The sequence below is a fragment of the Bombina bombina genome, chromosome 4 (genome assembly GCF_027579735.1).
Source record: "Bombina bombina isolate aBomBom1 chromosome 4, aBomBom1.pri, whole genome shotgun sequence".
Classification (NCBI taxonomy): domain Eukaryota; kingdom Metazoa; phylum Chordata; class Amphibia; order Anura; family Bombinatoridae; genus Bombina; species Bombina bombina.
The window spans coordinates 234,855,877-234,880,642 of NC_069502.1; the positions used below are offsets into that span (position 1 = coordinate 234,855,877).

At 39.6% G+C, this 24,766-nt stretch overlaps 1 protein-coding gene across 1 annotated transcript in view; it reads left to right on the forward strand.

The window, feature by feature from the left end:
• The window catches only part of DNER (delta/notch like EGF repeat containing), a 556,690-nt gene that overhangs the window by 469,256 nt on the left and 62,668 nt on the right, over positions 1 to 24,766 (forward strand). The window contains exon 10 of the mRNA XM_053709836.1: positions 23,864 to 23,977. Coding sequence (XP_053565811.1) covers positions 23,864 to 23,977 — 114 coding nt within the window. The remainder of the gene's footprint in view (positions 1 to 23,863; positions 23,978 to 24,766) is intronic.

Consider the following 24,766-nt stretch of genomic DNA (forward strand, 5'->3'; position numbering starts at 1 on the left):
GGTAGCGGCAATGGACATAGTGCCATTTGCGCGCCTGCATCTCAGACCGCTGCAATTATGCATGCTAAGTCAGTGGAATGGGGATTACTCAGATTTGTCCCCTCTACTAAATCTGGATCAAGAGACCAGAGATTCTCTTCTCTGGTGGCTTTCTCGGGTCCATCTGTCCAAGGGTATGACCTTTCTCAGGCTAGATTGGACGATTGTAACAACAGATGCCAGCCTTCTAGGTTGGGGCGCAGTCTGGAACTCCCTGAAGGCTCAGGGATCGTGGACTCAGGAGGAGAAACTCCTCCCAATAAATATTCTGGAGTTAAGAGCAATATTCAATGCTCTTCTAGCTTGGCCTCAGTTAGCAACACTGAGGTTCATCAGATTTTAGTCGGACAACATCACGACTGTGGCTTACATCAACCATCAAGGGGGAACCAGGAGTTCCCTAGCGATGTTAGAAGTCTCAAAGATAATTCGCTGGGCAGAATCTCACTCTTGCCACCTGTCAGCGATCCACATCCCAGGCGTAGAGAACTGGGAGGCGGATTTTCTAAGTCGTCAGACTTTTCATCCGGGGGAGTGGGAACTCCATCCGGAGGTGTTTGCTCAACTGGTTCATCGTTGGGGCAAACCAGAACTGGATCTCATGGCGTCTCGCCAGAATGCCAAGCTTCCTTGTTACGGATCCAGGTCCAGGGACCCGGGAGCAACGCTGATAGATGCTCTAGCAGCTCCTTGGTTCTTCAACCTGGCCTATGTGTTTCCACCGTTTCCTCTGCTCCCTCGACTGATTGCCAAAATCAAACAGGAGAGAGTATCGGTGATTCTGATAGCGCCTGCGTGGCCACACAGGACCTGGTATGCAGACCTAGTGGACATGTCATCTCTTCCACCATGGACTCTGCCTCTGAGGCAGGAGCTTCTAATACAAGGTCCTTTCAATCATCCAAATCTAATTTCTCTGAGACTGACTGCATGAAGATTGAACGCTTGATTCTATCAAGGCGTGGCTTCTCCGAGTCAGTCATTGATACCTTAATACAGGCTCGGAAGCCTGTCACCAGGAAAATCTACCATAAGATATGGCGTAAATATCTTTATTGGTGTGAATCCAAGAGTTACTCATGGAGTAAGGTTAGGATTCCTAGGATATTGTCCTTTCTCCAAGAAGGTTTGGACAAAGGCTTTTCAGCTAGTTCTTTAAAAGGACAGATCTCTGCTCTGTCTATTCTTTTGCACAAGCGTCTGGCAGAAGTTACAGACGTCCAGGCATTTTGTCAGGCTTTGGTTAGGATTAAGCCTGTGTTTAAAACTGTTGCTCCCCCGTGGAGCTTAAACTTGGTTCTTAAAGTTCTTCAGGGAGTTCCGTTTGAACCCCCTTCATTCCATTGATATTAAACTTTTATCTTGGAAAGTTCTGTTTTTGATGGCTAGTTCCTCGGCTCGAAGAGTCTCTGAGTTATCTGCCTTACATTGTGATTCTCCTTATCTGATTTTTCATTCAGACAAGGTAGTTCTGCGTACCAAACCTGGGTTTTTACCTAAGGTGGTTTCTAACAGGAATATCAATCAAGAGATTGTTGTTCCATCATTGTGTCCTAATCCTTCAAAGAAGGAACGTCTTTTGCATAATCTGGACGTAGTCCGTGCCTTGAAGTTTTACTTACAGGCTACTAAAGATTTTCGTCAAACATCTGCCCTGTTTGTCGTTTACTCTGGACAGAGGAGAGGTCAAAAAGCTTCGGCAACCTCTCTCTCCTTTTGGCTTCAGAGCATAATACGCTTAGCCTATGAGACTGCTGGACAGCAGCCCCCTGAAAGGATTACAGCTCATTCTACTAGAGCTGTGGCTTCCACCTGGGCCTTTAAAAATGAGGCCTCTGTTGAACAGATTTGCAAGGCTGCGACTTGGTCTTCGCTTCACACCTTTTCAAAATTTTACAAATTTGACACTTTTGCTTCTTCGGAGGCTGTTTTTGGGAGAAAGGTTCTACAGGCAGTGGTTCCTTCCGTTTAAGTTCCTGCCTTGTCCCTCCCATCATCCGTGTACTTTAGCTTTGGTATTGGTATCCCACAAGTAATGGATGATCCGTGGACTGGATACACTTAACAAGATAAAACATAATTTATGCTTACCTGATAAATTTATTTCTCTTGTAGTGTATCCAGTCCACGGCCCGCCCTGTCCTTTTAAGGCAGGTCTAAATTTTAATTAAACTACAGTCACCACTGCACCCTATGGTTTCTCCTTTCTCGTCTTGTTTCGGTCGAATGACTGGATATGGCAGTGAGGGGAGGAGGTATATAGCAGCTCTGCTGTGGGTGATCCTCTTGCAACTTCCTGTTGGGAAGGAGAATATCCCACAAGTAATGGATGATCCGTGGACTGGATACACTACAAGAGAAATAAATTTATCAGGTAAGCATAAATTATGTTTTATTAGCAAAAATGCTTCTAATAAAAGCTCAGGTGTTTCAAATAAGTTTTTAAGTATGTACCAGCATTCTAAACACAGCAGTTGCTCAGAAAGCCTAAGGTGCCAGCTTGTACCATCTGGTAATGACTCAATTTGTTTATTGCTGACATGATACAAGCCCCACTGGTGCTGTGAACAGCTGCTGTATTTAAAATGCTGGTGCACTGCGAATATCTAGCTATGCTTCACATGCACATGCAGAGAATAACCTAAAGCGCTGGTCGTTAAGCCCTTAAGGACCAGCGCCGTACCCTATTCGACGCTGCTGTCCTGGGCCTATCTCTGCCGCGATCTTGCTAAAAGTTGCGAGATTGTGCTATGGGCTAAAGGGCGTTGAAAACGGGCGGGAGGGGGGCGAAAACGGTTGGGGCCACCACACTGCAGAAACAAAATCCTAAGAGAGGGGAAATTAGCAGTAAAAGGTGACAGAAGGGCTATGTAAAGGATCACTTGGAGGGGAGAGCTACACCTCAGAAAAAAATAACTAATAAACAAAAAAGAAACAAAATGTATCTAAACCGGGTACTGGCCAGTACCTAAGATAGCGACACCAGTTAGAGGGGGGAGGGTTAGAGAACTGTTTGAGAGGGATTAGGGAGGTGGGAGTAATCATACACTGAAGAAAATAATAATACAAAAAAAAAATAAAAAAATTAATTAAAAAAAGGTCTAAAACTGCAAACTTGCAGACTGTCTGCCAGCACCTAAGGTGGTGGTGACCAGTGTGGGGTGAGGGAGGGAAGAGAGCTGTTTGGGAGGGATCAGGTAGGGATCAGGGGGTGTGAAATGTCAGGTGGTAATCTCTACACTAATGCTATTCGTTATGTAGTAGACTGCGCCTGGTAGTGCATACAAGCTACACTATAAAAGATCCCTGAACAAGATCCTAGGCAAAGTATACTAGAAGTTTAAGAAATAGGAGCACCAAACAGGCTAAAGTATGCAAACAGGAGATTAAGGAATAAAAAAAAAAAAAATTAAAAAAAAATGAATCACGGTGGATTAAGATACTCAACATATAGGTAAATATGTGAGACAAAATGTTAGAGCATATTAAAACATATTTATTGCCATTTAAGTGAAAACATATCACATAACATAAAAACTAAACAAATACTTTACATAGGAACGTATGGTAAGCAAAGACCAGACTCAGCTGGAAGCGGTTACTATATATTTATAATGTGCACAATAGTGCAGGATTTGAAGTGTGTCCTCAAAAAGAAAAATAGTTAAAAAAAAAAATATATATATATATATATAAATGAAGGGTTTCCTAAATAACCCAAAAGTGTCTATATCACCTAGATGTTGAATAACGTGTACAGGTGAAAATAAAAATGAAAAAGTTAAAAATTAGTCAGTCAGTTAATCCTAGTGACCGGAGGATGGGGTTTGGAACAAAATAGAAAGTTACCTTTAATCCCTTGTCTTGGAAATTCCACAACGATCCTGGGTGGTGTGTGATTGGTGTTTGAATGAAATGGAGATAATGATGATCAGTGAATGGTACCTGAAAAGGAAAAATAAAACTACATGTGCAAAAAAGTTGTCTAAATGGTGGAGTCAATTGAAAGAGCACTCACCAAATAGTAGACGATCCTTGGGGGAAATTACAAGCCTCACAAATCCTGGTAAGAATTAGGTCAACGAGTTTCGGCCCTAGAGTGGGCCTTTTTCAAGACATAAGGAGGCTACTAGTAATTTGAGATTATAAATGGTCTCTTGACCAATGATAATGGTTGTTCATTGTCCCGCCAAAGAACGGCCATTTATTTTGGCGCCATTCGTTTAAAATAAATTTGCGGCATAGTTACGTCACTTCCAGTATGACTGACATCCCTTCCGGTTATACGCTTATTCCGGGTTGCTGTTTTCTTCTATAAGGTACGACAAGTCCATGGATTCATCCTTTACTTGTGGAATATTATCCTCCTGCTAACAGGAAGTGGCAAAGAGTACCACAGCAGAGCTGTCTATATAGCTCCTCCCTTAGCTCCACCCTACAATCATTCTCTTTGCCTACTCTAAGTACTAGGAGACCAGAGACTCTCTTCTTTGGTGGTTGTCACAGGATCATCTGTCCCAGGGAATGTGTTTCCGCAGGCCAGCATGGGTCATAGTGACGACGGACGCCAGCCTATTGGGCTGGGGTGCAGTCTGGAATTCCCTGAAAGCACAGGGTTTGTGGACTCAGGAGGAGGCTCTCCTCCTAATAAATATTCTAGAACTGAGAGCGATATTCGACACGCTTCAGGCGTGACCTCAGCTGGCTTCGGCCAGATTCATAAGATTCCAGTCGGACAATATCACGACTGTAGCATATATCAATCATCAGGGGGGGAACAAGAGTTCTCTAGCGATGATGGAGGTTACCAAAATAATTTGATGGGCAGAGACTCACTCTTGCCATCTATCAGCAATCTATATCCCAGGAGTGGAGAACTAGGAAGCGAATTTTCTAAGTCGTCAGACTTTTCATCCGGGGGAGTGTGAACTCCATCCGGAGGTGTTTGCACAATTGATTCAGCAATGGGGCACACCAGAATTGGATCTGATGGCGTCTCGTCAGAACGCCAAACTTCCTTGTTACGGGTCCAGGTCAAGGGATCCTCAGGCAGTACTGATAGATGCTCTAGCAGTACCCTGGTCATTCAACCTGGCTTATGTGTTTCTACCATTTCCTCTCCTTCCTCGTTTGATTGCCAAAATCAAACAGGAGAGAGCTTCTGTGATTTTGATAGCACCTGCGTGGCCACGCAGGACTTGGTATGCAGACCTGGTGGACATGTAATCTCTTCCACCATGGACTCTGCCACTGAGACAGGACCTTCTGGTTCAAGGTCCGTTCCAGCATCCAAATCTAGTTTCTCTGCGGCTGACTGCTTGGAGATTGAACGCTTGATTTTATCCAAGCGGGGTTTCTCTGAGTCGGTCATAGATACCTTGATTCAGGCTCGAAAGCCTGTCACTAGGAAAATTTATCATAAGATATGGCGTAAATAACTTTATTGGTGTGAATCCAAAGGCTACTCAAGGAGTAAGACCAGGATTCCTAGGATTAGAAGGGGCTATCAGCGAGTTCCTTAAAGGGACAGATATCTGCTTTATCAATTCTACTGCACAAACGTCTGGCAGATGTTCCAGACATTCAGTCGTTCTGTCAGGTTTTAGTTAGAATCAAGCCTGTGTTTAAACCTGTTGCTCCGCCATGGAGTTTGAATTTAGTTCTTCAAGGGGTTCCGTTTGAACCTATGCATTCCATAGATATTAAGCTTCTATCTTGGAAAGTTCTGTTTTTAGTTGCTATCTCTTCGGCTCGAAGAGTTTCTGAACTATCTGCATTGCAATGCGAAACGCCTTATCTTGTTTTCCATGCTGATAAGGTGGTTTTGCGTACCAAGCCTGGATTTCTTCCTAAGGTTGTTACTAATAGGAATATCAATCAGGAAATTGTTCTTCCTTCTCTGTGTCCTAATCATTCCTCTAAAAAGGAGCGTCTGTTGCACAACTTGGACTTGGTTCGTGCTTTGAAGTTTTACTTGCAAGCAACCAAAGATTTCCGTCAAACATCTTCTTTGTTTGTTGTCTATTCTGGAAAACGTAGAGGTCAAAAAGCTACGGCTACCTCTCTTTCTTTTTGGCTGAAAAGTATCATTCGTTTGGCATACGAGACTGCTGGACAGCAGCCTCCTGAAAGGATTACAGCTCACTCTACTAGAGCGGTGGCTTCCACATGGACTTTTAAAAATTATGCTTCTGTTGAAGAGATTTGTAAGGCTGTGACTTGATCTTCGCTTCATACCTTTTCCAAATTTTATAAATTTGATACTTTTGCTTCTTCGGAGGCTATTTTTGGGAGAAAAGTTCTTCAAGCAGTGGTGCCTTCTGTTTAACCATCTGTCTTGTCCCTCCCGTTCATCCGTGTCCTGTAGCTTTGGTATTGTATCCCACAAGTAAAGGATGAATCCGTGGACTCGTCGTACCTTATAGAAGAAAAGTAAATTTATGCTTACCTGATAAATTAATTTCTTCTATGGTACAACGAGTCCACGGCCCGCCCTGTTATTTTAAGACAGATTATTTTTTATTTTTTTTTAAACTTCAGTCATCTCTGCACCTTTTAGTTTCTCCTTTTTCTTCCTGTACCTTCGGTCGAATGACTGGGGGTGGAGCTAAGGGAGGAGCTATATAGACAGCTCTGCTGTGGTGCTCTTTGCCACTTCCTGTTAGCAGGAGGATAATATCCCACAAGTAAAGGATGAATCCGTGGACTCATAGTACCCTAGAAGAAATTAATTTATCAGGTAAGCATAAATTTACTTTTTATCTCACTTACGGTTTTGCTTATTTTGAAAAAAAAAAAAACGGAACCCATTTTTTAAAGGGCATTATTAACTGGAAGTTGATTATCAACCTAAATGCATTATTCACATTGTGCTATTATAGAAGATGGTGTATTAAAGGGACAGTAAAGTCATAATTAGACATTCATGATTTAGACGGAGAATACAATTTTAAACAACTTTCCAATTTACTTCTATTATTTAATTTGCTTCCTTCTCTTGTTATCCTTTGCTGAAAGATTTATCTAGGTAAGCTCAGGAGCCGCAAAGAACCTAGGTTCTAGCTGCTGATTGGTGGCTGCATATATATATATATATATACTGATTGTCATTGTCTCACTCGTGTTCAGTAGTGCATTGCTGCTCCCTTAACAAATGATACCAAGAGAATGAAGCAAATTTGATAATAGAAGTACACTGGAAAGTTATTTAAAATTGTATGTTCTATGTAAATCATGAAAGAAATTTTTTGGGTTTCATGTCTCTTTAACTTCTGAAAGTTGTGTATACAGAACATTTCACATGATAAAAATGAAAATAGAAAAAATCGTTAACTGTGTATCTTATGATTGTATGATTATGATTATGGGGGCAGTAACACCAGCTTCAAATAACTGGGCATTAGTAAAGTACCCAAAGACTGGAGAGGAGGTAACATGGAACAGAAAATGCTTAGAGTAGAATCCAAATGGATATTCAATCTGGACTGTATTTACCCTTGAAATGAAGGAAGAATTCCGGCATCCCAGTAAAATTCAATTTATTTTTTTACGAAAAGTCCAGTACTAGGCTGAAACATGCATACATCTTACGCGTTTTGCCTAGTGCCTTAGTCATAGATGCTGTCTTAAAATTATAAACACAGGTGTATTTAAGAGCATAATCAGTTGCCCATTGGTTGAAACTCAAAGCACCTAAATCACATGATATACTCCATATTAACACTGTTAGCAACAGTTGGTAACAATACTTTTTTAAATGTTTTCAGGGTAATAGTAAATTAAACTAAGTTACTTAGAACTATATAAGAAAAGAAAAGAAAGAAAACAAAACAAAAGCAGAATAAGGAACATAGAAAAAAGACAGAGGTTAGGAATACCACTGGCTATCGTTATAATATTTTAAGCATATTTGATTAAGCTTATAGAGAAACAAATGTTAACTATTGGTCCAATGTATTTACATTACCACATATGCAATACCTTTAAATGTTTAACTATTGCTATTAACACCTAAGTGCAAAAACACCTGTCTAAGTTTAAATGCTCCTATATCCCACTATCCAAACTATCTTATAATATTTTCAAAATATGTTGAACTATCCCTTAGTACAGTTAAACTGGTCTTTTGTGATATATTTCATACACTTTGATGTTTCTGCATTCTTAAAATAAGACTTATCGCAAATATCGCTTGTGAAATGACTTGAACTCACAAGCAAGAACACATAAGAAAACTTATAGGCTGTACGCCGTTTGTCCATAAAGTAGGTACTAATGTTTGAAGTAGATTGTGATCATTTTTGAAACCCAAGGATGAGTTTGATGATTTTGATGATTGATTAGAGACAAGGTAAGAGTAGAGATGGAGATATTTAAGTGTAAACTCCAAAAACCACTAAATGTACGGAGTATGATTATGTAACTAGAATTAAACCAGACTTATATATGTTGAAAACAGCCCTAAACTGTATATGTATAAGTATAGACACTTAGACTTAACACTATTTGCTTGTGTCATGGGTTATTATGTGTTTTTAATCACAACTATTCCCAAAAATTAACCAAATAAAACTGGGAATTAATTGACCTAGTATCCAGGGTGAAAATCTAGTACGTCTCTCTCTTGAAAAGTGGTCTGCTCAGGTTACCACCTCTCTCAAAGTTTTTCTATGATTTTCCATCTAAAGAAGCTGACATTTCCATGATCCAAAAAATGTTTAACCAAAAAAGATGAGACAATTAGATTCTTGACATCCAAAAGATGTTCCCTAATTCTGTCATGGCTCTCTTTAGTAGTGCAACCCACATACTGTAGTTTGCACTGGGTACACCAAATCAAATACACAACGTATTTCGAACAACAATTTACACAGGACTTCAACTTATACACCTTGTCATTTGCAAAAGACTCAAAATCTGGGCCCTAGCCCACTTACATAAAGACTATGCATGCCCCATAGAGGCACTTATACATGCCTTTGCAAGTTAACCAAGAACTGGTCTTGGCTTTCTTGTCCCTTAGTTTGCTCGGTAAAAATATATGTTACCCAGTGTAGCGCCACGTTTATAGGTGAATCTACACCCTTTGTGTATGACATTCTCTAATTTTTCATCAGCTAAAAGCATCGGAAAATGCTTTCTGATGATACTGCAAATTTTGTCATATTCCGATGAATATTCTGTAACGAAGGTCACCTCTTCATACCTTGCAGAATTCCTCCTTCTGTTCTTACTGTTCTGTGTATTGAGAAGATCTTCCCTATCCATGGAGTCTACTTCATTTTTGGCTTTGGTCACATCCATTTCAGGGTAACCCCTAGCTCTCAGACGTTTGAGCATTGGGTTTGAATGAGCAGGTCCTACATTAATGTGTATTTACCCTAAAGGCCTTAATGCTAACTTTGAAGTGGTTCACCTTTTTTGAACCACTTTTATCTGAAGACTCACCCCATTTTAGCTGTCATTCTCTTCTGTTTTGACCTCCTTTTTAACACTGCTCTACCTATCCCCAGAGTAGATTTAGTGCATTTTTTAGGACCAGTTTAGGAATTCATAATTATGTATGTTCGTACTAGCGTTTAGTTTTCTTAACAGAGACCTATGTACTACTTTGTCATTCTATAGAGGCTTACAGTCCCCTAATTTTTGACTATAGTATTTTTATCTTTTTATTGATCATAAACATCTAGGGATAAATGTACCCTATCCCATTATGTTACCCATATAACTATATTTAAAGGGACAGTCTACACCAGAATTTTTATTGTTTTAAAAGATAGATAATCCCTTTATTACCCATTCCCCAGTTTTGCATAACCAACACAGTTATAATAATATACTTTTAACCTCTGTGATTATCTTATATCTAAGCCTCTGCAAACTGCCCCTTTATTTCAGTTCTTTTGACAGACTTGAAGTCTAGCCAATAAGTGCCTGCTCCCAAATAACTTCACATGCACGAGCACAGTGTTATCTATATGAAATACATGAACTAACACCCTCTAGTGGTGAAAAACTGTTACAATGCATTCCGAAAAGAGGTGGCCTTCAAGGTCTAAGAAATTAGCATATGAACCTCCAAGGTTAAGCTTTCAACTAAGAATACTAAGAGAACAAAGCAAAATTGGTGATAAAAGTAAATTGGTAAATTGTTTAAAATTACATGCTCTATCTGAATCATGAAAGTTTATTTTGGCCTTAACTGTCCCTTTAAGGTAAGATACCATCCAATTAAGTATAATCTGCTTAACAGAAAGTTATAATTTTTATGCAATTTTAATGTTTCTAGCATCTCTATGCACTTTATGGATTGTCAATATATGTTTTAATATATGATTTATGATGAGTGCACAGACCCATTGGGGAAAAACAAGCTTAAAATCCATTATTTTATTTTTATATTTTATTTTTTATCTTTATCATATATACATACTGTACATATATTTGTTATACATTTTTAAAATATATTTGTACCTCTTTTAGAATCATAAGATACACATCACAGTTACCGATTTTTTCTATTTTCATTTTTATCATCTGAAATTTTCTGTATGCACAGCTTTCAGAAGTTGAAATTGACGATATGTAGCCTAAACGATACTTTGTTTATATACAAGTATAATTAATACACCATCTTCTATAATAGCACAATATGAATAACGCATTTAGGTTGATAATCAACCTACAGTTAAAAATGGGTTCCGTTTTTTTTTCTTCAAAATGAGCAAAATCGGAAGTGAGATAAAAACGGTAACCGGAAGTAGCGTATAACCGGAAATGACATCAGTCATATCGGAAGTGATGTCACTAAGCCGCAAATTTTTTTTAAAAGAATGGCGCCAAAATAAACGGCCTTTCTTTGGCAGGACAATGAACAACCATTTTCATTGGTCAAGAGACCATTTATAATCTCAGATTACTAGTAGCCTCCTTATGTCTTTAAAAAGGCCCACTCTAGGGCCGAAACGTGCTGGTCTAATTCTTACCAGGATTTGTGAGGCTTGTAATTTCTTCTAAGGATCGTCTACTATTTGGTAAGTGCTCTTTCAATTGACTCCACCTTTTAGACAACTTTTTTGCACATGTAGTTTTATTTCTCCAACATAGGTGTGTCCGGTCCACGGCGTCATCCTTACTTGTGGGATATTCTCTTCCCCAACAGGAAATGGCAAAGAGCCCAGCAAAGCTGGTCACATGATCCCTCCTAGGCTCCGCCTACCCCAGTCATTCTCTTTGCCGTTGTACAGGCAACATCTCCACGGAGATGGCTTAGAGTTTTTTAGTGTTTAACTGTAGTTTTTCATTATTCAATCAAGAGTTTGTTATTTTCAAATAGTGCTGGTACGTACTATTTACTCAGAAACAGAAAAGAGATGAAGAATTCTGTTTGTATGAGGAAAATGATTTTAGCAACCGTAACTAAAATCCATGGCTGTTCCACACAGGACTGTTGAGAGCAATTAACTTCAGTTGGGGGAACAGTTTGCAGTCCCTTGCTGCTTGAGGTATGACACATTCTAACAAGACGATGTAATGCTGGAAGCTGTCATTTTCCCTATGGGATCCGGTAAGCCATGTTTATTACGATTGTAAATAAGGGCTTCACAAGGGCTTATTTAAACTGTAGACTTTTTCTGGGCTAAATCGATTGATTATTAACACATATTTAGCCTTGAGGAATCATTTTATCTGGGTATTTTGATATAATAATATCGGCAGGCACTGTTTTAGACACCTTATTCTTTAGGGGCTTTCCCAAAGCATAGGCAGAGTCTCATTTTCGCGCCGGTATGGCGCACTTGTTTTTGAGGACAGCATGGCATGCAGCTGCATGTGTGTGGAGCTCTGATACATAGAAAGGTCTTTCTGAAGGCATCATTTGGTATCGTATTCCCCTTTGGGCTTGGTTGGGTCTCAGCAAAGCAGATTCCAGGGACTGTAAAGGGGTTAAATATATAAACGGCTCCGGTTCCGTTATTTTAAGGGTTAAAGCTTCCAAATTTGGTGTGCAATACTTTTAAGGCTTTAAGACACTGTGGTGAAATTTTGGTGAATTTTGAACAATTCCTTCATACTTTTTCGCAATTGCAGTAATAAAGTGTGTTTAGTTTAAAATTTAAAGTGACAGTAACGGTTTTATTTTAAAACGTTTTTTGTGCTTTGTTATCAAGTTTATGCCTGTTTAACATGTCTGAACTACCAGATAGATTGTGTTCTGACTGTGGGGAAACCAAGGTTCCTTCTCATTTAACTATATGTATTTTATGTCATAAAAAAATTTAGTAAAAATGATGCCCAAGATGATTCCTCAAGTGAGGGGAGTAAGCATGGTACTGCATCATCCCCTCCTTCGTCTACACCAGTCTTGCCCATACAGGAGGCCCCTAGTACATCTAGTGCGCCAATACTCCTTACTATGCAACATTTAACGGCTGTAATGGATAACTCTATCAAAAACATTTTAGCCAATATGCCCACTTATCAGTGAAAGCGCGACTGCTCTGTTTTAGAAAATTCTGTAGAGCATGAGAACGCTGATGATATGGTTTCTGAAGGGCCCCTACACCAGTCTGAGGGGGCCAGGGAGGTTTTGTCTGAGGGAGAAATTTCAGATTCAGGAAACATTTCTCAACAAGCTGAACCTGATGTGATTACTTTTAAATTTAATTTGGAACATCTCCGCGCTCTGCTTAAGGAGGTGTTATCCAATTTGGATGATTGTGATTATCTGGTCATTCCAGAACCACTATGTAAAATGGAAAAGTTCTTAGAGGCCCCGGGGCCCCCCGAAGCTTTTCCTATATCCAAGCGGGTGGCGTACATTGTTAGTACAGAATGGGACAGGCCCGGTATACCTTTAGTACCTCCCCCCATATTTATAAAATTGTTTTCCTATAGTCGACACCAGAAAGGACTGATGGCAGACAGTCCCCAAGGTCGAGGGGGCGGTTTCTACTCTACACAAGCGCGCCACTATACCCATAGAAGATAGTTGTGCTTTCCAAGATCCTATGGATAAAAAATTAGAAGGTCTGCTAAAGATGTTTGTTCAGCAAGGTTCCCTTCTACAACCAATTGCATGCATTGTCCCTGTCACTGCAGCCGCGTGTTTCTAGTTTGAGCTAGGAAAGGCGATTATTAGTAATTCTTCTTCTTATGAGGAGATTATGGACAGAATTCGTGCTCTTAAATTGGCTAATTCTTTCACCCTAGACGCCACCTTGCAATTGGCTAGGTTAGCGGCGAAAAAATTCTGGGTTTGCTATTGTGGCGCAGAGCGCTTTGGTTAAAATCTTGGGCAGCGGATGCGTCTTCCAAGAACAAATTGCTTGACATTCCTTTCAAGGGGAAAACACTCTTTGGCCCTGACTTGAAAGAGATTATCTCTGATATCACTGGGGGCAAGGGCCACGCCCTTCCTCAGGATAGGTCTTTTCAAGACCAAAAATAAACCTAAGTTTCGTCCCTTTCGCAGAAACGGATCAGCCCCAAGGGCTACGTCCTCTAAGCAGGAAGGTAATACTTCTCAAGCCAATCCAGCCTGGAGACCTATGCAAGGCTGGAACAAAGGAAAGCAGGCCAGGAAACCTGCCACTGCTACCAAGACAGCATGAAATGCGGGCCCCCGATCCGGGACCGGATCTGGTGGGGGGCAGACTCTCTCTCTTCGCTCAGGCTGGGGCAAGAGATGTTCTGGACTCTTGGGCGCTAGAAATAGTCTCCCAAGGTTATTCTCTGGAGTTCAAGGGGCTTCCTCCAAGGGGGAGGTTCCACAGGTCTCAGTTGTCTTCAGACCACATAAGAAGACAGGCATTCTTACATTGGGTAGAAGACCTGCTAAAAATGGGAGTGATTCATCCTGTTCCATTAGGAGAACAAGGGATGGGGTTCTACTCCAATCTGTTCATAGTTCCCAAAAAAGAGGGAACGTTCAGACCAATCTTAGATCTCAAGATCTTGAACAAGTTTCTCAAGGTTCCATCGTTCAAGATGGAAACCATTCGAACACTTCTTCCTTCCATCCAGGAAGGTCAATTCATGACCAAGGTGGATTTCAAGGATGCGTATCTACATATTCCTATCCACAAGGAACATCATCGGTTCCTAAGGTTTGAATTCCTGGACAAGCATTTCCAGTTCGTGGCGTTTTCTTTCGGATTAGCCACTGCTTCTAGGATTTTCTCATAGGTACTAGGGTCCCTTCTGGCGGTGCTAAGACCAAGGGGCATTGCTGTAGTACCTTACTTGGACGACATTCTGATTCGTGCGTCGTCCCTTCCTCAAGTAAAGGCTCACACGGACATTGTCCTGGCCTTTCTCAGATCTCACGGATGGAAAGTGAACGTGGAAAAGAGTTCTCTATCTCCGTCAACGAGGGTTCCCTTCTTGGGAACTATAATAGACTCCTTAGAAATGAGGATTTTTCTGACAGAAGCCAGAAAAACAAAACTTCTAGACTCTTGTCGGATACTTCATTCCGTTCCTCTTCCTTCCATAGCGCAGTGCATGGAAGTGATAGGTTTGATGGTAGCGGCAATGGACATAGTTCCTTTTGTGCGCATTCATCTAAGACCATTACAACTGTTCCTGCTCAGTCAGTGGAATGGGGACTATTCAGACTTATCTCCGAAGATACAAGTAAATCAGAGGACCAGAGACTCATTCCGTTGGTGGCTGTCCCTGGACAACCTGTCACAAGGGATGACCTTCCGCAGACCAGAGTGGGTCATTGTCACGACCGACGCCAGTCTGATGGGCTGGGGCGCGGTCTGGGGATCCCTGAAAGCTCAGGGTCTTTGGTCTCGGGTAGAATCTCTTCTACCGATAAATATTCTGGAACTGAGAGCGATATTCAATGCTCTCAAAGCTTGGCCTCAGCTAGCGAGGGCCAAGTTCATACATCAACCATCAGGGGGGAACAAGGAGTTCCCTAGCGATGGACGAAGTGACCAAAATCATTCTATGGGCGGAGTCTCACTCCTGCCACCTGTCTGCTATCCACATCCCAGGAGTGGAAAATTGGGAAGCGGATTTTCTGAGTCGTCAGACATTGCATCCGGGGGAGTGGGAACTCCATCCGGAAATCTTGCCCAAGTCACTCAACCGTGGGGCATTCCAGACATGGATCTGATGGCCTCTCGTCAGAACTTCAGAGTTCCTTACTACGGGTACAGATCCAGGGATCCCAAGGCGGCTCTAGTGGATGCACTAGTAGCACCTTGGACCTTCAAACTAGCTTATGTGTTCCCGCCGTTTCCTCTCATCCCCAGGCTGGTAGCCAGGATCAATCAGGAGAGGGCGTCGGTGATTTTGATAGCTCCTGCGTGGCCACGCAGGACTTGGTATACAGATCTGGTGAATATGTCATCGGCTCCACTATGGAAGCTACCTTTGAGACGAGACCTTCTTGTTCTAGGTCCGTTCGACCCACTCCAGCTGACTGCTTGGAGATTGAACGCTTGATCTTATCAAAGCGAGGGTTCTCAGATTCTGTTATTAATACTCTTGTTCAGGCCTGAAAGCCTGTAACCAGAAAATTACCACATAATTTGGTATATCTGTTGGTGTGAATCTGCAGGATTCCCTTGGGACAAGGTTAAGATTCCTAAGAGTCTATCCTTCCTTCGAGAAGGATTGGAAAAAGGATTATCTGCAAGTTCCTTGATGGGACAGATTTCTGCCTTGTCTGTGTTACTTCACAAAAAGCTGGCAGCTGTGCCAGATGTTCTAGCCTTTGTTCAGGCTCTGGTTAGAATCAAGCCTGTTTACAAAATTTTGACTCCTCCTTGGAGTCTCAACCTAGTTCTTTCAGTTCTTCAGGGGGTTCCGTTTGAACCCTTACATTCCGTTGATATTAAGTTATTATCTTGGAAAGTTTTGTTTTTGGTTGCAATTTCTTCTGCTAGAAGAGTTTCAGAATTATCTGCTCTGCAGTGTTCTTCTCCTTATCTGGTGTTCCATGCAGATAAGGTGGTTTTGCGTACTAAACCTGGTTTTCTTCCAAAAGTTGTTTCTAACAAAGACATTAACCAGGAGATAGTTGTGCCTTCTTTGTGTCCTAATCCAGTTTCAAAGAAGGAACGTTTGTTGCACAACTTGGATGTAGTTCGTGCTCTCAAATTTTACTTAGCAGCTACTAAGGTTTTCAGACAAACTTTGGCTTTGTTTGTTGTTTATTCTGGTAAACGGAGAGGTCAAAAAGCAACTTCTACCTCTCTCTCCTTCTGGATTAAAAGCATTATCCGATTGGCTTATGAGACTGCCGGACGGCAGCCTCCTGAAAGAATCACAGCTCACTCCACTAGGGCTGTGGCTTCCACATGGGCCTTCAAGAACGAGGCTTCTGTTGATCAGATATGTAAGGCAGCGACTTGGTCTTCACTGCACACTTTTTCTAAATTTTACAAATTTGATACTTTTGCTTCTTCTGAGGCTATTTTTGGGAGAAAGGTTTTGCAAGCCGTGGTGCCTTCCATTTAGGTGACCTGATTTGCTCCCTCCCTTCATCCGTGTCCTAAAGCTTTGGTATTGGTTCCCACAAGTAAGGATGACGCCGTGGACCGGACACACCTATGTTGGAGAAAACAGAATTTATGTTTACCTGATAAATTACTTTCTCCAACGGTGTGTCCGGTCCACGGCCCGCCCTGGTTTTTTTAATCAGGTCTGATAATTTATTTTCTTTAACTACAGTCACCACGGTAACATATGGTTTCTCCTATGCAAATATTCCTCCTTTACGTCGGTCGAATGACTGGGGTAGGCGGAGCCTAGGAGGGATCATGTGACCAGCTTTGCTGGGCTCTTTGCCATTTCCTGTTGGGGAAGAGAATATCCCACAAGTAAGGATGACGCCGTGGACCGGACACACCGTTGGAGAAAGTAATTTATCAGGTAAACATAAATTCTGTTTTTTCCTTTTCAGGTACCTTTCACTGATCATCATTATCACCATTTCATTCACACACCACCAAGATTCGTTGTGAAATTTCCAGGATAAAGGATTAAAGGGAACTCTCCATTTTCCTCCAAACTACATCCTCCAGTCACTAGGATAACTGACTGACTAATTTTTAACTTAATAATTTTTTTTCTAACTGATATATATATATATATATATATATATATAATTAATTGACATACATTTTTATTTTCATGTGTACACGTTATTCAACACTTAGGTGATATAGGTTGGCGCTCCTATTTCTTGAACTTCTAATCTCTACACTAAAGCTAAAATTAACCTTACAAACCACCTGATTAACCCCATTCACTGCCAGTAATAATAGAAGTGTGGTGCACAGCTTCATTTAGCAGCCTTCTAATTCCAGTTAACGATTTTTTTTATTTGATTGTATTAGGCGGTGAAATGGTGGCATGAAATATACCAAAATCAGCATAGATTAATACTCTTAGTTGTCTACTAAAAGAAATATATTGTTTTGATAGGTAAATTAAAAAAAAAGAAGGCGCTATTTCTGTTTAAATGGAGTGATGGCAAAAATGCTAAAATTGCTCTGGTCTTGACTTCCAGTGGGCGGCTCCACAAGATGGCTGCAAGCTTCATCAGCTCCGAAGTCAAATTCTTCTAACTTCAACTTTGCCGCCATCAATCCATGCCATCTGCCTCTCCCTTGACAGGCAAGCTGTCCGGGATCAATTAGCAGACAGGGGGAATTCCAGCTCCTCTACCCCGGAAAGTCACTTTGAGTAAAACTTGGGTTTCTTCCTGCCACGCTTATATCACTACTTGTCAACGCTCTTCTCTGATCTTAAGCAATGGAAACACTCCATAGTAAAGGACCATATACTGACACCTACATCCTGGCTAAGATAAAGGCCATATTTCTGCCGAAGCTGGATCGACTTCTAGTGTCCTGCACTGAACTATGCATAATAGCGGAATCCACGAAACAACATTCCCTACTCAAGGAATCCATATATAACCAGTATGATCTTGCTCCAAAGAAAGCTGTAAGCATCTCCACATCATACTCGCAGATGCACAATAGCCTCACAACATCGGACCCCTTGTGGTGGGGAGAAGTCACGGAAATATTAGAGATCAGAGTAAATCACTCTTTCACAAGCTTGTCAAAACTAGTCATAGATTCATCTCTGAAACCAGAGAGGAGTCTACCGGTACCTTGATGGGCCCAACGGACAGCTGTCATAGCTCTGGACATGGATTTGATGCCTGCAAGATTATTCACTATACCTGAGACTGTAAGACCTGTCATTGGTGACATAACACTCGTAAAGAGAGAGACGCAAGATGAAGGCCCGCAGAAGGCATATGGCTGCCGACCCATTGAAATTCAATATGACCAATCAAGATGGCTACTATACCCATGTAACGGTCCAACGGCTTTAGCCAGGGAGGGGTGGGATAAAGCGTGCAGATCTTACCCGAATCGGCCCTCTGGGCATTTGAACTAGCGCATTCTTGCAAACTTGCTGAAATCAAGTAAAGTTTGTTTAACATGGATTTAAGGATTTGTTCTGTTCATATAATCGTGTATTCTACTGGTTGTCTTTCTGAGGACCTTAATGGAATACACGCAACCAAAAACTTTAGATTAAATTGTTGGTTGTTTACTGTTTTAAGTTCTGCTTTTATTTGATGTTAATTTTATTTTTACTAGTTCTGGTTCTCCTGAAACTATAAAAATTCCAATATTTAATGGAAATGGTGCTTTAACATGCTATGCTCTGTACTATCTACTACAATGAAGTGTCTCTACTTATAGAATGTGTAAATTAAACCGCTACTATAATCCCTATATTACTACAATATTTGTTTTCTTTTTTAGAAATATATAACTGTATTTAATTTAGCAGAGATATAACAATGATTCCTCCTCTTAAATACCTACTCATATGGTATATGTGAGAATATCCCAGAGGGTAAACGAAAGATATAACAGGCTGATCTGGGCTGTGAGGTATTCGATACTATACCTGAATGTGTGAGTGCTGGGTGAACACTCGAGGTGTCAAAGGCCTTGTGATGAATAATATTTCCTATTCTGAGTGCAATAATCTCCAATTCTGAGTTAAGTGTTTAATATTGGACGATTAAAAATACATTACTCTTAAAAACACACTAAACCTTAAAAGCATTGAAACATACAAATACAAAATATATGTATACATATATCATGGATCCATGATAAACATCAGCTGATAAAATGTTGCAATTATGTATTAAAAAAATAATAAAAACAATAAGCTATATTACAATGGTACCGCACTGGATGAGTGGTAACAAATAGATTATAATAAAATGGCAAAGAGGTCCTTAGGGTTCAACCAATCCTGTGAAATAGACTATAAAACATATATATAAAGTGTTGAAGTCCTGCGTGTGAGAGTCACAAAGTAATAGTGTCCGAATCCTATGTGTAAAAATAAAGTTGAATAAAATTGAATAAAAATGGAATCCAAACTGTGTATAAATCCTGTGTTAAAAAAAAAAAAATCCTGTGTTGAAAAAATCCTGTGTTGAAAAAATCCTGTGTTGAAAAAATCCTGTGTATAAAATCCTGTGTAAAATATCCTGGGTAAAAGATGATGTGTTAAAAATAATACAATGTCTCAACAGGGAAAAAAACAATACGTGTTTATCCAAAACACTGAATGGTGGTTAAAAAATAGGTGATACAAAAAATGTGACAGTTCCAAAAGAAATTATTTGTAGTGATCCAAAAATAAGAAGTGATGTGCAAATCAAAAAATAGCAAAAAAGATATGTGACTGTGTGACAGCAAAGTGATGCTGGCGGGGGAGGACTCCTAAAATCCTCTAAGAGTGGACTTCTAAAAGACGATAATCAACCTAAAAGGAAGACAAAAACAACATAGTGCAATAATGTTTTTAACATTAAAGAAATATGGAAATAGGCTTACCAATCGGTCAACGCGTTTCGGCCCTGGAGTAGGCCTTTATCAAGACTGATTATAAGGTTAATTTGGTAGCCTTTTTAAAGTCCCTGAACCGGAAGTGTACTTTGTTTCATTTCCGGTTTTTCGTTATCGGGGCAGCAATTATGTGTATTTCAAAATATCAAAATTGATATTAGTGCTTCTTACAATTTGTAAACCAACTGAAATGATAACGGACTAATTTTAAAAGATGTGAGTTGGACTTTAAGCCCGAGATCGTTATTGTTTACCCCCACGTTTTGTGACGTCTCTTCCGGTGTCTTTCGTGGAACATCAATCATGCTTTTTGTTTTCTTAACCAAATGATATCCTTTATGTATTTTGGAATGAATTGTATAATTTTTACTCAAGCTTGTTGGTATTTTCTTTGAGAAATCGCACTATTTAAAGTCCGATATTTATAGAGCCTCATTGGTCGTGACGTCACAATGGGCGTTCAATATTTATTTGTAAGTAAATATACTGCGATCAGGATGTCGTATGATTAAAACGGCTTAGTATCAATAATCGCCGTGATTAACATAAGTGTCCTAGTATGTCCTATATTTCTTTGGGATGTTTTTATAGAAAGTGAAAGTTACAGAAAATCTGAAGAACGAGAGCTATATGATCTTCTAAGTGTATATGCATCTGTTTATAATATAAGCATGTTTATTATAATACACTATTATATTCTTTATTTGTGCAAAAATTATTGTGATTATCGCTATCTAGCAGTCTAGGGAGGTCGTGAGAAGTCGTGGATATAAAAGTATGTAAATTGAATTGATACGAGGAATGCAAAAGCGGTGGGGATTCGGTTTTGCCATATTAGTATTGTGCTATAATTCATGAGACATGTAGTTCATGAAGAGATGTCAGATCGTCCCTGGCGTTTATATTGAGGTGATAACCAAAAGAATTATATTAGTCTCATAGTGTAATTTCTTAGATGGTGTAGGGTAATAACGGATATATTTAGTGATTGACATGATTGACTTTTAGTCCTGTCATGTAGTTTATAGGAGGATATCGATTTATCCATCAGTATATATAGAGGTGATACAGATATACTCAATACCCTGGTTATCTGCATGTTAAAATCTTGCCCCCATCTAAAGGGTTCTTGGGGCTAATATATAGTCTTCATACTTCATTATACTATTGATCCCAAAGCCGTGAGGGGGTGAATCGGAACTAAGAAGATCTAATTCTAATGGATTATTTCATAATAGAAGGGGAATGTGGGATTGTACGATAAGTGTATATATTTTGCTAATAGCTCATATATTTGGCGTTTATCCTTTTTGTAACATTCGATAGGAACATCTGCCTATATTTATATTCATGGGGACTATTGTATATATAGTTCTATTATGGTATATTGATGTATTACTTTCTCCCCGTTCTGTTTGGGTTTGAGGTCCCCTTATCTGATGGTATTGGGTAGATATCCCCAGTAGTGTTAGATATAATAGATCGATCTTCTTAAATAAATGAATAGTGTGGGGACTGATTCATCACTACCTGGATTATATATATAGGTTTATCTGATTCAATACATCACTTTCTCCTCTCTCAAATTCGAGAGGGTTAGGTATATCGGAGACTGATTCTTCAAATAGATGAATAACAGGCTATATTCTTCAAGAATCCCAAGTCAATAATTCTAAAGTGATGTGTGATATAGGGATAAGGGTATCTTCCTTTAAAGCTCAATATAAGAGCAGTTCTTCTATTTTTCTACACATAACAAAAAGACAGTAATTCTGACAGTAAGTGTGATAGTACCCATCTGTATGGGACTTATTTTGTGTTTAGAGGGCATTGTTTCACTTATGTTAACTGTTTAACCAGCATCTATTTTTCAAGTTGAACAGGTGGACATCAGAACTGACAGTCAAATTTACAACTTGTGTGTATATCATTATTATTAATACACAATATTGCTTTTGATTCTGACTAAAACCAATTATTGGATAAAGCTGGAAATTAGGAGCGAGGTTTCTAATACGGATAAGGTGGAGCGAGCCCAGATCAGCCTGTTATATCTTTCGTTTACCCTCTGCCATCCTTCGATTGGCGCCTTAAGGGATATTCTCACATATACCTACTGCCATCCCGGTGACTACTAGGTGCCACCACCCTTAGGCTCATAGGGGCTAAGTTGGCGCTGGTCCAAACCCATACCTACTCATATGTCTATACTCCTGGAAGTCTAAATGTATCTCAACATAATTTGGAAGAAACATATATTTACGATACCTTAAAGTGACTAACTCTACCCCTATTATTATTATTTGACAAAAGATCATACTATGTTAACTCTGTAGATATCAATAGATCCTCTATGGTTTGTACAGCCTTCCCTAGAACTGTCCTGTAGAATGAGCAACCCCTATATGCAACAATTATTTTTTACAGAATGATATTGGAAATCCCTTTTTGATAGTGAACCAGTGTATACTGATAACATGAGACAATCCAACACTGACACACCCCTGTCGAAATCGCCCTCAACCTATACCTATTATACTAAACCTGACATCCACTCATCTGGCTTGGCTTAGGACTAACTCAGACCTCACCTTGAAAATCATAGCACAACTCAACCTATTTAATACTACCAAGGGGCTGATATTTCAAGGTAAACCTGTTCATTTATATGAAGGTATATCTTTCTATTAATTTTACAGGAAGACATTTATTCCTAAAGGAGATTGTGCTAGGTTTAGTTTAAATTAGTTTTTGTTTGTAGTTGTTGTAGTTATAAATATATTAATACATAAAAAAACAAGAATGAGCTCATAACTCACATACAGTAATTGGTATTTCATGTGTAAAGCTCTGAAACGTACAAACACAACTGTAATTTCATACTGATGTATCACTATGTCAAGATAATCTATTTCATTCACCCTGTGAGGTGGAATAATGCACATTTTGTTTAATTGTACTCATTGTTGGCAATAAATAAAATTTAAAATAAAAATTGCTCTGGTCTTTTGGGAAAGTTTTAGTTTGAAATGCCCGGTCCTTAAGGGGTTAAGCATCACTGTTCTCAGTGACACATATGAGGAACTATTGGTTTCTCCACAAAGAAAGAATTTGACTCTGTAAAATAAATGGATACAAAGATATAGAGATCCTAAACAAGAATATTGTTTATCAATTGATAACTTACTTGTCATACAAATGTATCTACCAATCAGTTTCTAAATTAGTGTGTGCACCTGTGTTGATTTGATATAAATAAAGACATGAAGAGGTAAAATTTGTAATAATATTTTTTAACCTATGCATAACATTATGCTGGGACATAAAATACCAACTTTTATATCTGTGTTTCTGTCTCTTTTGTGCAATTGTTACATAATTTGTATGGTTTTGCCTATATGTTTACATATATTCCATATATCTTCCCTGTAAATATTCCTATTAATCCATATAGCATCCCCAAATTACCTTTTTCCCTCTAATACAATAGCTCTTACATTACATTACAATAGGAGCTTGTGTATGGACTAGGGTTGCCACATCAGCCATGTTTTCCTAAACAGTTATGAGTTACACATGGTGCAGGAGTGTGCATGGAGGAACATGGATAGTGTTATCCAGCAGCACTATTTACTGTCCAGAGACACAATGCATTCCCCCCTCCTGCATACCCTGCAGCATGTGTTACTCATAACTGTCCAGGAAAAAATGGCTGAGGTGGTAGCCCTAGGTGGATATTAACTCATTTCTCCCCAAAGCTGTCACCTTGTAGTTGAGGAATGTATCCCACGTTGTTTAAAAGCTTTTGTGTCTCCTTATATCAATTTCTTTATAACTTTTTTATAAACCTTGACATAATCTCTTTGTTTCTGTGAATTTTTACATCAAAAGCCATTTGTTTTTAGGACGCCACTGTGAGCTGTACAAGGACCCATGTGTGAACATTAGCTGCCAGAATGGAGGGACATGTGACAGCGAAGGAATGAATGTAACCTGCACGTGCGCTCCTGGGTATATAGGTCAGTAAGGACAATACCATGCTATGATTACTAGTAAGCTTTGTTTATATATTTACTTGGTAATTCCTCTTCTACTTTTATTTTATTATTCATTTGCCAAGGTTGCAGGTTTTGTTGCCATTTATAGTTTTCTCCTTGACATTTTGGACGTTATGTTCTCTTCTTTCTTTCATAAGGTGGTAAGAGTCCACAAGCCATTACTGCTGGGAATTTAAATCCTGATAACTTGGAGGGGGCAAAGAAATCCAAAAACTTCACAAGCTTTTAATCCCCCTCACCTCTCTTATATCCCAGTCTTTTTCTTTTCCTTGCCAGGAGCATGTGAAGATTTAGGTGTTTAGGAATTTATTTTAATTTAAAATAATCTTTGATCCTATATGGCTTCATAAGGTGACACTTAGAAGAGAGGGGCATATGAGAGTACTAGGCTGTGCAAAATAAATCTTCTGCGGTCACAAGCCTGCCATAGGTGTCACTGGGACTGGTCCCTTGTTTGACCATGTAGATGTACTACCTTTATCCTCTGCTGTTTAGTACAATACTGGATGGGCTCTCTACTGTATATAGGCATATCAGCTGTGTATTCACATTTGAGTGGGTGTCTTTTTGGGTAAGTACCTCTTGTCACTCACACACCCCACAGGCCATCAATAGGTACATAAATATATATATATAATCGAGAAAGTTGCGGTGGGGACGCAATCGCGACTTGAGCTTAATTAAGGAAAAATTTTTATGCAGGCACAATAGCCTCAGTATATGTCAAAGACAAAATGGTGCAGACCCTTA